This window comes from Patagioenas fasciata, chromosome 6 (assembly GCF_037038585.1).
Source record: "Patagioenas fasciata isolate bPatFas1 chromosome 6, bPatFas1.hap1, whole genome shotgun sequence".
Classification (NCBI taxonomy): domain Eukaryota; kingdom Metazoa; phylum Chordata; class Aves; order Columbiformes; family Columbidae; genus Patagioenas; species Patagioenas fasciata.
This window is the reverse complement of record NC_092525.1, coordinates 23,200,341-23,216,230: the sequence shown is the minus strand read 5'-3', so window position 1 is coordinate 23,216,230 and position 15,890 is coordinate 23,200,341. Positions and strand designations below refer to the sequence as shown.

At 36.4% G+C, this 15,890-nt stretch overlaps 1 protein-coding gene across 1 annotated transcript in view; it reads right to left on the bottom strand.

The window, feature by feature from the left end:
* DNM3 (dynamin 3) overlaps positions 1-15,890 on the bottom strand; it is a 179,175-nt gene that overhangs the window by 115,603 nt on the left and 47,682 nt on the right. Inside the window, 2 exon segments of the mRNA XM_065842415.2 lie at positions 7,453-7,566; positions 14,915-14,944. Coding sequence (XP_065698487.2) covers positions 7,453-7,566; positions 14,915-14,944 — 144 coding nt within the window.

Below are 15,890 nucleotides of genomic sequence, written 5' to 3'. Positions count from 1 at the left end.
AACAAAATTAAATAGGGAAGAGGAAGGAAAATATTCCTAACCTATTCCTTTAATGCTAAAAAAAAAAAGGAAAAAAATCAAAGAAGGGATGAGGGAAAGTCACTTAACTTTACAGACATAAATATAGATCAAATAAGCATCCAAATGTGAAAAAAACTAGTTACTTTAAAAAAAAACCCATGTCATTTGACATTTTTCTGCCTTGTCATTAACTTGCATGTTATCTTCTGTGTTACCGTGACCAGTGCCGGGTAACACATCTGTACTTTCGGAAGACTAAAAGTCACTGCTGTCCTCCCTGTGCTCCTTGCCCCCCTTCCTTTACTATCACTGTGCGTCCACAGATATTTCTGCAGACCACCCAAGTGTTGTTGCTATATGGAAAATATTACAACCAAGATAGCAAAATACTTGCATTAAAATTCCATACTTCTAAATAGAATGTTAAATTATCATAATCTTTTAATCAAAATCTGTTAAGCAGATTGGAAGATAAAAATCCTAAATCTGTGTATTTTTTTTTTAATAATCTATTTTAGCCATAACTTTACTCTTACTTGCAAAACGCTTTGCTTCCTGAACAGTACTTTTCAAAGAAAAAAAAAAATCATCCTAGTTGAGATAATATTAGGGGTCAGCTTTAAACCTACAAAAAGACAGGAAAAGCCACAGCTAATAATGAAACTTTACTGAAAAATGTTACTGTACTTCTGTACTGCATTTTACGTTGCAGTGCAAAACAATATCTAAAAATAACAACTTGCCTTTAAATAAAAAGTCCTGATCACAGTTGAAGAGAATACAATTCTCAACTTAGTTTCCAAGCTACCAATATTTACAGTTAGATCCTTAATATAGGTTTCTGCAAATATCATATTGGCAATCAGGAGATTATTTTTTTTTTTTGTTACGAGCATTCTAAAATATTCTTGAGCTCTTCACTGAATCAATGAATCAACCAGGAACAATACACAAAGTATTAAGGCCTTTTAGCAAATCGCCTCTAATTTCAAGGAAAATCAGTTTTCAAGTAATAATCAAGTGGAGATAACTATCCAGTTGTTAGTAGCACTCGATGAATTAATTGAATGCAAAAATAATTTTGCCTCAGTTCAATATGTAAAGCTCTTTGCTGATTCTTTGATGAATTCTCCTCGTGTACAGTTATCAGAAAGACCGTACAATCGTTCCACTTAAAACTTTTACTCCCCTTAATTCCCTAATAGTTGTTAATAGAAAACCTATTAATTAAAATGCATACTTTTGCTCTTCTAATCCTTCTACACTATGGGCTACCAGCAAATATTATTGTACAATTCTTCACTACTTCAAAAAGGATCCACAACATAGAAACTGAGACCTAATTTTCTCCTAGATTAAAGATCATTGATTTCTTTAACAAGTAAATACAGAAATTAAATGTGATTAAACCTATAAAACAAGTAGGGTTTTATATTTATTTTAAAAGTACTCCTAATTTGCCACTTTTGTTTGTGTTTTAAGTGGTCAAACGGGTAAACTTTCCTTAGAGTTACAAAAAAATGTAAGTAAGCATAGGAAGAAGTCAAAGTAAGAATGTTTTATGTCTAGGAATTAATTTCTCATGGCTGAATTCGCTAGTCATTGTTTTGTGCCTTATTTATTTTTTTTAAGACATTTTACTCTATCTTGTTAGGTTCAAGGAAAATTTTATTCATCCAATTGAAACACTTAATTTGTATACTTTAACTTGTATATTAGCTAAAATGCATCTTTTTCTTTATGGCAAAATAAGGATTAGAGCTAGCACACCTGAATAATTACAAACTCATTTATTATTAGTTTAATTTTAAAACTCAACACTATTCCCACCCTTAGGCTTTTGGTAAATTAATCCCTTTTATAATCAGGTTTCAGGCTGGAACGTAAAAGCATTTTGCTGCTATTCTATACAGGTTACGTTTAAGATGGGTTTGAAAGCACAAGTCTGTTGCTTACCTATGGAGGCACTAGCGAGCAGGCGGTTTAAGAACACCACCACAAAACAGAATAATTCAATCTGTATAGAAAAGTAATACAACTATCTTTCCCCCTTTCAAGATTCCAGTGTGTTTTAAACCTTTTGAAGCAACACCTCAGTAATGTTGCAAATGTCACTGCAAAACTGCATTACGGTCATTATGTGTATTTTACATACAGGGAAGTTCAGCAAAGCAGCATGTCTTGTGATGTGAAATGATGCTGTTTTCATGCTTTTGTTCTATAGCTTAGTCTATGTTCAACTGAAAAAAAAACTTACTGAAGCTCTACAAAGCTTTTTTTTGTTGTTTTCTTACAAAGTACAGATTTTGAGAGAAAGCTAAATTTAAATAATATGCAAAGCAAAACACTAAAGAAATATCATTATAAATGTACAACTTTAACATATTAGCAAAATAGCTCTAAAATGCAACCAATTCTCTTTCCAGTACATTCCCTTTAACTGGGTTCATGTACAAGTGGTTTCCTCCATTTATGCAGAAAGACTTTCATTTTCAACATGCAAGATTATTGTACTTATCTGCTCCTAGAAAATATGTACTGTATAAACATATCCTTTATCTTGAACTTCAGTATTTCTGTGCTTCCAAGAAGAGTTAAAACATCTGGTTAAATTACTAAGTGTGAGTAGAATATGCAGGCAAAATCCTGTATGAATTGCATATAAAATAAACCATGGCTTCAATCCTTTTTCTTTTTCCAAATGTTCGGTGTAACGGGTCTGTTGAAATCATATCTCTAATACACGTCAGCACAATGATACCCGATGTACCAAAATGCTTCTTTCCTGAATAAAATCAAGTTCTGTTCTTGTTCTACAGCTCCCAATGTTTTAAAGTTTAATTGTGTTATGTGTGTTCCCCCTCCCAACAAAGCCCCCCAACCCGGAACGGTACAAACTGTTGCACACCAGCGGTGATGGCTCCAAGGGACTGGCTGGACGGAGTTGTCATGTGTCTGCCTGTCTACACTTGCTGTGCAGAACATCCTCTCACCTGTACAGCAGGCACAGACAGGCAGTCGCATGACAACCCAGCCTGAGGGACAGCCGCCAGTGGGAAACTGCTCTGACACCCCAGAGCATCTGCACCAACAGCTCCAGCCAAGAGTCACTCTGGACCTCAGATGGCCGGTCAGTAACCAAGCCGCGTACTGCAACCCACCTAGAGTCAAACCAACACTGCCGATAAAATACAATAAAACCCACTGCTGAAATTTTTACTGTGCTTCCTATAGTACTCTTTTCCTAGTTGTTCTCATTAACTCACTAAGTTTTATTTATACGCAGCTTTGCAGCACCATTGTACATTTTGTCCTCCCATTTACTTCTCAGGCATAACTTGAGAAACTTGCATTATTATTGTTGGTATAAAAATCACTAACAGTCCTGTTAGGCTCAGAAACCAATAGCAGCCTATTGTGTGGCAAGTTAATTCTATAAACATACACAATGTCAGACTTAAGAGTAACTTCTCCCTTTTCCACTCTCTCACCTCTTCACTTATTTTCATATCTCTGTCCCAAATCACACATAATTTTACAATTGGAAATAAACTGTGAAATTATAATACACACTGCATCTCTCACACAATTGCGATAGCACTGCCCCTTCCTACTGAAACAGAATGGAAATATTTTATTTGGAAATAAAACTAAAGAGGATTTTTCCAATAAATGTAAATTTCATATTTTTAGAAGCTCTTATCCTAGAGTCCAGTTTGGCAATTGTTGCACATCAATTATGCCAGTGAAATCTCTGGATGTTTTAAAAAGAAATATAACATTACACTGTCTGACCATGCCCTGTAAAAGTGCTACACCACTTTACAAACGGCCTCCTTTGTTTACAACAAAGAGCTTTTTGATTCACAAGCTAGGATGGTGTTCCATATTCCTAAAGTCCATTTTATCCTAATACAGAAGTGGTTAATTCACAAACTTAAAATTTGCAGGTTGACTCTCATATGAACCTTACCACAAAAACTTACAGCTTTTTGTGCTACATAAGTGCAGTAACAATTGAGAGCTAAGATGCTCAGATTTAATCTTTTTTGTGTAAGTGTGCCTTATAATACTTTAGCTAGTATAATATGGAATACTCAGTGAAAGAAAACTATTATTTGTAAAGTCAATGAAAGTGCTAATCTTGCACTTATTTACAAGAACCTTAAAGCGGTACACTATTTGCTTGATTTTAAGCAAGTGGAAAGGCATAAAGTTATGGTATTGATTACACAACAAATTTATGAACACAAGGAACTGTATGCAGCATCAGAAACTAATTGAGATTAGTATTCACATAACCAACACTATAACTGCTTTAATCACATTGTTCAAATGTCAAACCTAAAAAGCATTCTTAGGCACTGATTCCCATCTCGTCAGGAATAAAATCCTGTTTTATGATTACAAAGCAACAAAACTATGCCAAGAAACGAATCTTTTCTTCCGTAGCATCGATATCATACAACCAATTTTTAAATCTTTTGCCAAAGTAACTTGCTTCAAAATGCATTCCACTGTGGATTCTTCACTTATAGAAGCTGCAGCTCACAAATAATGGAAATAATTTTCAACCTTCCAACAGCACTAGCAAGTAAGTATTCACTTGCATTCAGAGAGTGATTTTCATCTCAGGGTAAATTCCAGACTACAGAAAATGGGCTCAGTTTACACTAGAGGGGGTACACAGCGCCAGAGGTCCCAGCAAACACTCTTGCTCTGTGAAGTGCATTCTCAGAGCTCACTGGTACACAGGCTGCTAAAACAGCACTTACTCAGGGGCCGAGGCACAGAGGGAATGAACCCAACACTGTGGCAAGGGAATAATGGTGAGACCTGACCTTCTGCATCTTCCCTGGCTGCGATGGAGAAGCTCTTGCTACCGTGCAAGGAGGAGGCACGGGGGATCTGAACCCACTATGACCTCACAGCACACACAGCCGCACTGTGCCCGGGCACCGTCCAGACACATAAACACATATCACTTCACACATCGCTGAAGACATTATATCTTACTAGAGTGGAAGTGCACCACCATGCAGCCATTGCAACAATGATCTGAGAACAGGATGTGACAACTACCAAACCAAGCTGAAAGTGAGGAGAACGTTTTAAGGAGAAAAAACGTAATTATAAAAATTGGAATTCTGCCAGGAGATCAAATATTTGCTGCTCTATTTTCAGAAGCTAGTAGTTCTGTTTCCGAAACAGAAAGTCACTGGTATTTTGCTTAACCAAGTGGTCAAGCTATGGCTTTGACCATCTTCAGAATGTATCTAAAAGAGACTTTAGTAATTTTTTACTGAGAAAGGCCCAGAAAAAAAATCACATTATACAGCAAGTCTGTACTTAAGTAGGGACTTCTTCCATCAGCAAAGCATAGAATCCCATGCTGTTATCTTCTTTTACCAGTCTAAGAAATTCCTGAGTTATCTTCCATATTGGCCTGAATGAACTACTGATATTTTCATGACTCTCAAAACATAACTGTTTGGCAATAGAGAGACAATTTTAAAACATGCATACAGAAAGCAGACAGTTCTCTCCATGTACTAATCTGAGATTGCCAGGTGACTCTCTCTAGCAGACTAACAATCTCTTCTTAAAATTGCATAGCAGAAGGCATTCCGTAAGTATTTTCAGGAATTTTTATACTTCACACTAAATAAAGATCAGACTCAAAAAAGCAACACCGAAACTACCTCCAAAATCGCCATGTCACATATTAGACACATCTCCAAGTGCTTGAGATGGAACATAGCAAGGGGTGTTAATCTCACTTCATCACTTATTTTAGTTATGGTTAACTGCACCTAATTCAAGGCAGTATGTCCTAGTAGTTTCAAGGTAGATTAAAAAAAACCAGACTGCTTCCAATTTTCAAATTCATCAAGGCATATTTGCATTTTTTTAAAATTCATTTTCATATCTTTGCATAAAGACAAGTTATATTTCAATAATCTGAGAATAAAACTCCTCCTCTTGACACCTAGCGCTTGGGTCCTCCCCTCAGATGGCATGCACTCATTTTCCTGTGAGAGAAAATACATTTGACTCCCTTTAAAACTTAAATAAAAGGACAAGGGGCAAAATCTTCAAGATTAACCTAATCTGTCCCTCAGTCTTAAAATCTAGCCCAAAATGGCTACTTACTCATGAAAAAGCCACTACTGACCAGCGCAGTTTCCACCATCAGGAGTATTTCTGAAGCAACTGCCTCTGGTAAGTACTACTTTCTGGATTTGCAGGACTTGACAGAGCTCTGCCTTACATCCATGCACTGCAGGACTTCTCCCCAGTGCTTCTAGAAAATCCACTGCAGTAAAAACTAAGTTGGTTAAACATGTTATGAGTTGTCTGCATAGCTCCCAGTAACCACCTACCTGTTTTGTTGCAGTAAGCCAGTGTTTTATTACTTAGAATAAGCTAGAAAGATTGAGCAATGTTTTAGAGCTCATCTCAGACTCTCTCTTTACCACTGCCTCTTCCATCCAGTGAACTCGTTCACCCTAAAAATCACTAATTTTTTGCTGAAAAGATTTAAAAATAAAAATCGGATAATAACAGGTGTTTTGTTTTTAAATGTAGACCAATTTTTCTATGAAACTTTAAAAAAACACAGGGCCTTTACTGTAAAGTTGATCATGCACATAATACTCCTATTTTAACCTTCAAAAGTTCACAGAACTGCTGTTGAGTTTTGGGTAGAGAATATCATTACCAACACTGAAGGAAAAAATAATTAAATGGAACAGACAAGCACAACTTTGGTTCCCAAAGCTGCCTAAACAACATATTCAATAAAGTGAGCAACCTGGATGTCCTGTTTATCATAGAAATGCTTTTTCCAGTTCTCTTATTACTCACCTCAGATTTACTGATCAGTAGCGACGTTTCTTAGAAGGGCACAGTTTTCGGATTTTCAGTAGCAAATTCGAAAACCCATACTAACCAGCTACAGAACCCTGCAGACAGGCTTTTCATCCTCTCAGAGTATGAGGCCAGAGAACAACTACTTTCAGAAGTAACATTACCTGGACAATTCATGATCAACTAATAGTACATGTCCAAGTGTGGTCCAAACAAGCATACCACCAGAATATTCCTGGTTTGGGGGTTGGTTTTTTGTGTTTTGTTTTTGGTTTGTATTTTAACCCATGTATGGAAATCACAGGAAGAGAGGAAAAATGTAAACAAAAACACTCCATAGAACACCCTGTATTTATGTATCAACATTTCAACAGAAGTCTTACAGGGTCAGCATTCTCCATGAATGAAAAGCAGAAATTTTAAAGGACACAGGTAAAAACCTTAAAACATTCTTTCACTTCAAGTGTGTATAAGCTGATTTAATATTTTAAGCTGTTATTAGAAGACTGAAAAAATACTGGGTTTTTTTTCTCAGTTGGAAAAAAGTTGTTTGTTCCTTACCTCATCATCTTTATACCAGGACAAGCTTTCTGCCGTTAAAACAAACCAGTATTCCTTGGATCCTCCTTTCATGATGCCAATGTTGTTGATGGTCAGCCAGCCTTTCCGGATGACCTGTGCAGGGGTGCAGTCAGGCACAAGTTTAGTTCATTAATCACTTGACATTATTCTGCTACTGCATTCATGCTCTTAAACATTAAGATTTGCTAAATAAAACAAGAACAGGTGCATTTTTTTTTTTCTCTGGCAAATTCAAGAGGTTTTGCAGATACTTATCATTCAAGGAAAAAAAAAGTAAAAATAGTGAATATAGTCTTTTTCAGTCAAAAAAATTGGAGAAAAAGAGAAGCCTAAGTGTTATCATGTTGTACTTACAGCAGGTATGAGTGCATCAAGGATCATGTCAACTTGAAGATATTTGCTGTACAATAACACCTTGTAATGTCCATACAACTTCATGTATGCCTACTCTGTTCTAGGCTAATTGTTAAGGTCATTTGTAAAGTTGGATACTAGGAAAAGCACCTGGATTCTGGCAAAGTGAGTGGCTTCTGGCACACGCTGGGAATTTTCAAAAGGGTTGAATCAAGTGACTGTCCTGGTTTTTTAAAAAAACAAGTTTCTCTTTCAGTGAATTTTGCCTGTCAGCTAAAGCCTTCATATTAGCTGCATTTTCCTGGAGAACCAGATACATGTTTTGGTAAAACATAGCAATGGAATGCAAACTTATTGATAAGCATAGATGGACATCTCACGAGAGGGACAACGAGAAACAAGTGACCAAGAAACTGACCAATGGTGTATAACATTCCATTCACGTGAATACTTCATATAAAAGTGGGAGATCACGAGGATCTCATTCTTTTTCTCTTTTTCCTTATAGCCGACATTAGGAGAGGACCTTGTTAGTCGTCCCTGTGAACTGAGGCCTAGTGAGAGGCTGAATCCAGCTCTGGTTGCCTGCAGAGTTTAATCCAGGACTTTGGGTGCTGGCTCTGCAGTTGCTGAGACTTTCAAGATTGGTTTTGTATATTTTGTGTTATTTTCTCTATTCTTATTAGTAGCATTAGTAAAACATCTTTAATTTTTCCAGCTCTCTTCTCTCTGTCATTCTTTCCCTCCCAATCACCTGTCCTGAGCGGGGGAGAGGGAGGGGCAAAAGGGGGAAGTGGGGGAGAGAGGAGGTTAACAGTACTTCTGCCAGGGTTTTATTGTCACCCTGCAATCCAAACCCTCGACAGTGACAAAGTGGACAGGTCTTGTACAGGTTAATTTAAAATTAAGGTAGGAAATGTTAGGGAGATGTATATGAGAGCTATTTTTCTCTCATAAGGTAGAAGAGGAGGGGGGGGGGGAAAAAAAAAGAAAAAAAACCAACCAAACAAACAAAAAAAACAACCCCACAACCTAAGGTGGCAATAAAAATCTGTGAAAATTTATAAAGCGGAACTTCATAAAATAGATGCAAACCAAAGAAAAAAGAACAGATGGGAACAGCATACCTATAAATACTAAGGCCAGGAGGCTACGTCATGCAAAGAGAGACAAAAGAAAACTTAAGAGGAAAGAGAACTCCAGAGCTGAAGAAGAAAGGATGGTGATGAGAACTGGTTTATGGATAATACAGCTAAAACTTTCAATTTTATTGGAACATTTACTGTTGTTGAATACATATGTGAAAAAGAAATCTTTCCTTCCTATTATATTCTGAAAAAGACAACAGAACTCCCCAGATCACAGGGATGCAGGGAACCTCAGTCCTTCTATTTCCCCATACTTGCCAATGAAGTAATGAGATAGAAAGAAGTGCCCAAAGAAGCCCTTCAGAACTGCCTCAATAAGTGCTACGAGCATAGACTTGGGTGATTGAACATAAGTTTCCTCTTGCTTTTAGCGAATTGTACAAGACTGAGACATCCCTCTCAAAGTGCTTTACAAGACCATTAACTCCAATATCAACATATAATCAGATAGAAGCACTGCTCAATATCTATTCCTTGTCATCTATGAAAGTTTCAGGATCAGAACCCCCTCCCATTCAGCAAGCATGTTAATATAAACTCCCTGAAGAAACTAGTTTTGGTATTGCACAGAGCAAGGAACTTACATTTGGTAAGTAAATCAAAGAAAGGGATCAGAAGTTGCACCTGAAAAGCTGGTAAAAGTATTGGTAATGTACATAATCCAAGAGTACCAATTTCATTTCAAAGAAGTAAGAAAACCACTGAAGATCCAAAAACAGTCCATGGGTTTTCAGCACGTAAGAAAATTGCTAGGAAAGCACTGATTTGGTTTTGAAGACTGAGTAAGCTCTCAGAGAACTGGATGTGTCTCCCCATAGAGAGACTCAAGAGTGTGGCCCAAGCAGACTGGCTGGAATAGCCTGAATCCACAAAGGTTTCCGCAGAAGTTGGTAATTATGTTTAATATTCATGTTCATTGAGGGAAGAAAAAAAAAAGTGGAGAGGGGCATTACTGTTTGCAAACAAACACAGAATGCTTGTTCAAGTGCAAGTTAAAGGAAACATACTGATATAAACTTGACTACCCATCAAATCTTTGTTTTATTTTATGATGTTTATTGAAGTAAACTTTTAACAGGAAACAAGTAACATGCATATATAGCCAGCGTACTGGTCTTCTGGCAGCTGCCACAGAACAAGTTGTGGAAATAGGGTAATTTCATTTTTTTCTGCATTGAACTACACAGATGCAAATGGAAGAAATTTTAAGAAAAATCTAGGAAATTAACGTTCTCCAACCACTTGAACTTAGCTCTGCAAAAAGGTGAGCTGTATGTGTACAGTACACTAAATATTAATACTTCACAGTAAGTGTGAAAATGTTGTTATTCCCATGTTATAAAGAAACTGAAATAAGAGGCTATGAGAGAAGATGCTGTTGAACCATGCTGTCTCCAACTGAAAATGCTGTGTTGCTCCCTAGAAAGCACATATCCACGTACAGGAAGCACGGACGGCTGGCCAGTACACTACTGAAAAGTGATTTTGACACACATCTTAGAAAGGGGAAAAGATTTGAAAACAGATGTCACAGCGGGGATAAAGAAAACCCATGAGAAACACCTGAGTATCACATTCAAGAACCTTAGAGGTGACAAGCACTTCAAGAGAAGGGAAGTAGCGCTCTCTGCTTATTTCATTCAGTGCTCTCCCTCATCATTACCATAGGCTTTGTATCAAATTTTCCCAATATGACAAGAATACATTCATGATAGAGGTCTCAGAACAGACCAAGCCAAGATTTTAAAATCTAAACTACACAAGTCATTTAAGAAGTAATGAAGTTTTTAACACACCTAAGATAGGAACTATACTAGTTGTACAGCTCCAAATGACCATGTTATTCCAGTCCAAAACACCTTCCCATAAATGCATAACCATCGCTGGATGGGACAGAAACAAGCTGACTTGCTAATACAAACACTGGTCACTGTCTTGTGAAGGAAGGAATTTGCTAGTTGTTTCCTCAAAAGTCCTGTGTGCTGAAGATTAGATCCAGCTGTCGTTTCCACACAACACTGCATGAAGAGCAGGGCACCAAGCTAGAGCAGAATCCTGGGTTTTTCACATGCAGATTTCCAGACCTGTTTATCTATACTCCTTTGGGAAAACAGGGTACTCTGTTCTCTAAAATATCCTGGACACTACGGAACATAATTATCCAAAATACTTGCAAGCAGTTCCGAGGGACATCAACAGAGAGATGAGCTTAGTGTACTAAGCTTCACATTCTTTTCATTGAATTGTTCCTGTTTTCCAGGCAGATTTTTGTTAAGTACAAAAAGCTACACTGTTGAGATACTTAGTACCAGTGTTGGGGCTGGGGGGAAGGAGATGTCAGATAAGGTGTAGGTGCAAAGTGAGATTAATCAACATAGTTTTACTTTCCAGAGAAGCCAAATTACACCTTAGACTCCAGTCAATTTCTCAGAAAAAACCCCCACCCAAACCTCAAGCTGTATTTTAGAAATAAGTGTCCTTCCATGGGAAACAAGCAGCAAAGATTTTGAAGTAAAAAAAAAAACCCTGATGGGGAGCTGGTTGGTTTTTTGTTTTGGTTTTGGTGGTATTTTTGTTTGTTTGTTTTTTTTAACTATTGTGTTAGCTATGTTGCATAGTACTTCAGCTTGAAAAATGAAACTAGTGTGTTTCATTATTGTTTTCACTAGCTCATTTTCTGGTTGGTTTGGATTTAGCAGATCTATTTCAGTATTCTCTATCATATTTCCAAATGCTACTCTGTGCAAACCGGATATTAGTGACATGAGTTATGAGCTTCAGGAAGGTGAAAAATCTGGGCATTGCCAGAAGCTAGTGAAGACAATATTCTGACCGGTAGTTGGACTCCATGTACAGGATGAACAAGAGGTGACACAGTTCCTTCCTTCAGGGTCCTGATATCTAATCTGGGTGTCTGAAAAATGAAACTTAGAGGGTACAAATGCATATGAACAAGCCAGAGGAAGTCATTTTCCGATAGTTCAGCTGCACAAAACCCAAATGATATCAGTTGTTCTTATTCTTCACCACTTCACGGATAAACAGGAAAGCAGGATTTGACAAAATAGGTACATTTTATGTACTGCTGCATGACTTACTCATTCCATTAAATCAAATAAAGTATTTGTAAAAGAAATACATTAGAGAATCAGGAAGTGTTCAATTTCTTTAAAATAAGTATGTTAAAGATTATTTCAAGATAAGTGAGAGATAAGTGAAATTGGCTGGGCACACTAATGGAAGTGTGAAAATCATGACACTGGCTACTTCCGCAACTATACAAGCAGTAGCATTTGTTGAGTGAACATATCTCTCTGTTAAAGTTATATTATGTAACCCCATTTAAGTAATTCTGAATGCACAACTCCCAGCACTACTCTATCTTCTAACCATTGTGATAAAAGCATGTCTTAACAAATAGTAAGTACATTGAGAGAATAAAAATTGTAAAAACTATTCTGTGAGGCATCCTTACAAGCTATTGGCTCTTTCAGTTCAAATATGAAGATTCTCACACAGAACAACAGATTAGAGGGGAAAGCTAATACAGTATTCACTGTAATTTGCCAAATGTCAGAGCATAAACTGATATGTTCTGATACTGAATAGAAACGAGATCTGTGACGCTTCCCTAAAAATCATTGCACAATATATCACATAACATTAAAATAATGACAGTGGCTTAAGTCCTAAACAGATGTCTACTTAAAAGAATAATTTAGTCTTTACCAAAACTAAGCACTCAGTAGTGAAAAACTAAAACATGCTTCCAAAGGTAGTTAAAGATTTAGGTGATTAAATCAATCATAAAGGAATGTTAACCTGAGAAGTAAGTATAGTTAAAGGGTACTTAGAACAGCAATACATCTCTAGTCTTGATAAGGTGAAAACTCAACAGCAGTATGTCTTATTTAAGGATATTTCAAAATTTATCATGTGGTTGTTCATTACAACCTTTACAGAAACACCAACACTTCTTAACATGACAACCTCACTGACCATGGCACAAGTTTCCATTTCCATCTTACTTGTAAACACATTTCTTTCCTGGGTCATGCAAGGTGACAAGGTTTAAGTATATCTGAAGAAAATAAGCAGCAGAGTACGCTACAAAGCGGGAATTTAAAAAAAAAGGGGGGGGGGGGGGAGGCAGGGGAGTTACAGGGAGTTACTAGGGGAAAAGTTATTTATTAGCACAATAGTTCAGGCCAACTGATGGGGTCTGAATGCTACTTGTGTCCGGAACAAGTGAAGTAGATTATTGGTGTAATGTTGTAAAAGAAGCAGGTCAAACAAAGCCTTTGAATCCAAACTTCCAAATCACTTGGACAGTGACTGGAATCTCATAGTTCAGATTAAGCCCCTTCTCCAATTACAGAGGCTACTTCAAACACAGCAGCAAATTTTGCTGCAGAAGTAAAACACAGAACAGAACTTATAATATAAAGTTATATATACTCCTCTATAATTTGATTATCTTGCATTCTCACACACGGAGTATCAATTGGGCACATGGAGCAATGATACCTTGACTTTCAAAGGTTTATCATGAAGGGGAGCTTTAAACACCAAGTTTTAGTCACCAAAACAAATCTCAACACACAAAATACACAGTTAAGAGTGAGTCAGTTCTCAGGAACCAGATCTTGCTAGTGTGCTGTGTGAACCCAAGCATTACATTGATTATTTCAAGCAAATTAGAAGACAGACTAACCTGTGGCTTAAAAAGAAACTTTGTGGAGTCAGGTCAAAACCTCAGGCGGTAGCAAAGAAAAGACAAACAAAAAAGGCCAAAGATTAAGCATGAGAGGATAAATTAGTAGTAGAGGAAAGAGGAGCAAAAACATGTTAAGAGGAATTGGCATTATACTTCTTCCAAAAAAAAGCAATATTGCTGTGCTCATCTTATTTCTGATATACACAGAAACAGTTAATAGTTATCTGCATCATTCCAGTTCAAAGCAAGTTATAAAAAAGAAAAGCAATGGATTGCAAATGAGCATCCCACTATTTTGGGAAAACATAATGATCTTGAGCTTCTGAGAGACTCAGTTCAACTGCTTTTAGAACCAGCGCTGCCTAGTCCTTTTTCCTTTATGGAACATTAGTTCAAGTTTGTCTGAAATTAAAATGAATATAATTTGATCATGTGGCAACATATTGTAAAATGTATATGTTTTCATCATAGATATTACTAAAGGATGCACATCATACAGAGTTTTACTTCTTACACCTCACCGTCATGGAACCAGGAGTAACTTGTTATAAAATTAACTGCTGTTTAGACAATTCATTCTAATTAGCAATATTAAAGGCATTCACATATTTATTTACTCATAAAGTGAAAGGATTAGAAGTCGGTCCATTATGTATTGATCCTCCTGCTGCTATGAAAAGAATGCTACAAAGGCTTAAATATTTCTAAGTCTATTAATAAATCTCCCTTTTTCTATGCAGAAGTAATTCCTTCATATAAACAAAATACCAGTAACAGTACCCATACCCCAAAAGAGCATGTTCATTTAAGCAACAGCTAATGCTTCCTTTCAGTTACCAGAAACTTATTTGCCCACCGTTCAAAAAGGTTTCCTACGAATAGAGGCACTTAGAACAGATAAATACTGCTTTCCAGTTATATAATAAAAGAAACATCAATTAGTCATTTTAGTTTGAGAAACGATAAGTTATGCAATACTGATTATATTCAAAGTTTTCTATAACATTAAGTCATACTAGTTCATACTTATAATAGCAGGTTAGTAGCAGTTAAGTGATGAACAGCCATTATACTTTGTGGAGGAACTGTTACGGACAAGACTGTTTAACGTTAAGTAGTTTAGTAGCAAGTACTCAACAAACCAATGAGTTAGAGACAAACTTTGCCCTTTGAGAAGCTAAATGAAAAAGCAACAATAAAGCTTACAGAACTTAGCTCGTACAATTTGCCTTGAAGGCGGTAGATTGGTTCCCTGAAATAGCAAATTGCAAAAATGAAGTTTTATTTCAGAAATGTTTTCTCATTCTTTTCAACTCCATACAATTAACTTACAAACATCTGTTTATTATCTTCAAAATAAAAGGTTCAGCAAAGTCCTTTATACCAAAAGTAATCCAGTTTCAACATTTACTTTAAAATGCCAAGTTTTTTCTCCACTTCTTTAGAGAGAGAACATTCACTTAATTAAAAAAGAAAAAAATCATTCATTTTGTTTGTGTATTTTTGAAGAGTTAGATAATTGGTCGATCTTCCTTTTATAGGACACTCCAAAGTGATGATGGCGGTTGTGTTTGACACATGTTCCAGCACAGCTAGATAAGAAAGACTTTTCTCCTCAGAGCAGAGAGACTCGTCTTTGAAGCCATTTCAGTGTTTAGACCTTTCAACTTTTTCCATTTTAGTCCAAACCATATACTACATCAAAAATGCCACTCACGCTGGCAAGGCTCTATGGGATGGTCATATCCAAGAAGTAATGGATTATTTTAACTAACATCTCAAAAATAACTAGCAATTTCTTGCTGGAAGAAAGAGGTTGGATTTCTGTCCCCTAAAACACAACTAGGTTTTCAAAAAATGCTAGAACTCCCATTTACAACAGCAGAATAAGAGACTTCCTGATACCTCAGGTTTATCACCTGAGGGATCTAAACTCAGTGGTCACATTTGAAAACCTTGACCTTTCGCTTCTGAGCATTGTTTGACCAAATTACACATTAACAGATTAGGAAGATGTTTAAGTCAGGTCATATTTTATACAAAGTGTCATTGTCTCATTTTTACTTAGACTTTTTATATACTTTTAAAGAATGTTCTAATTTCATAGCATTTTATTTCTGTGTAAGACTTAGCAAAACCCTCAAAGGGAGCAGAAACCCACAGAGTTATAGCATTTTCATTATTTTTATCTCATATAA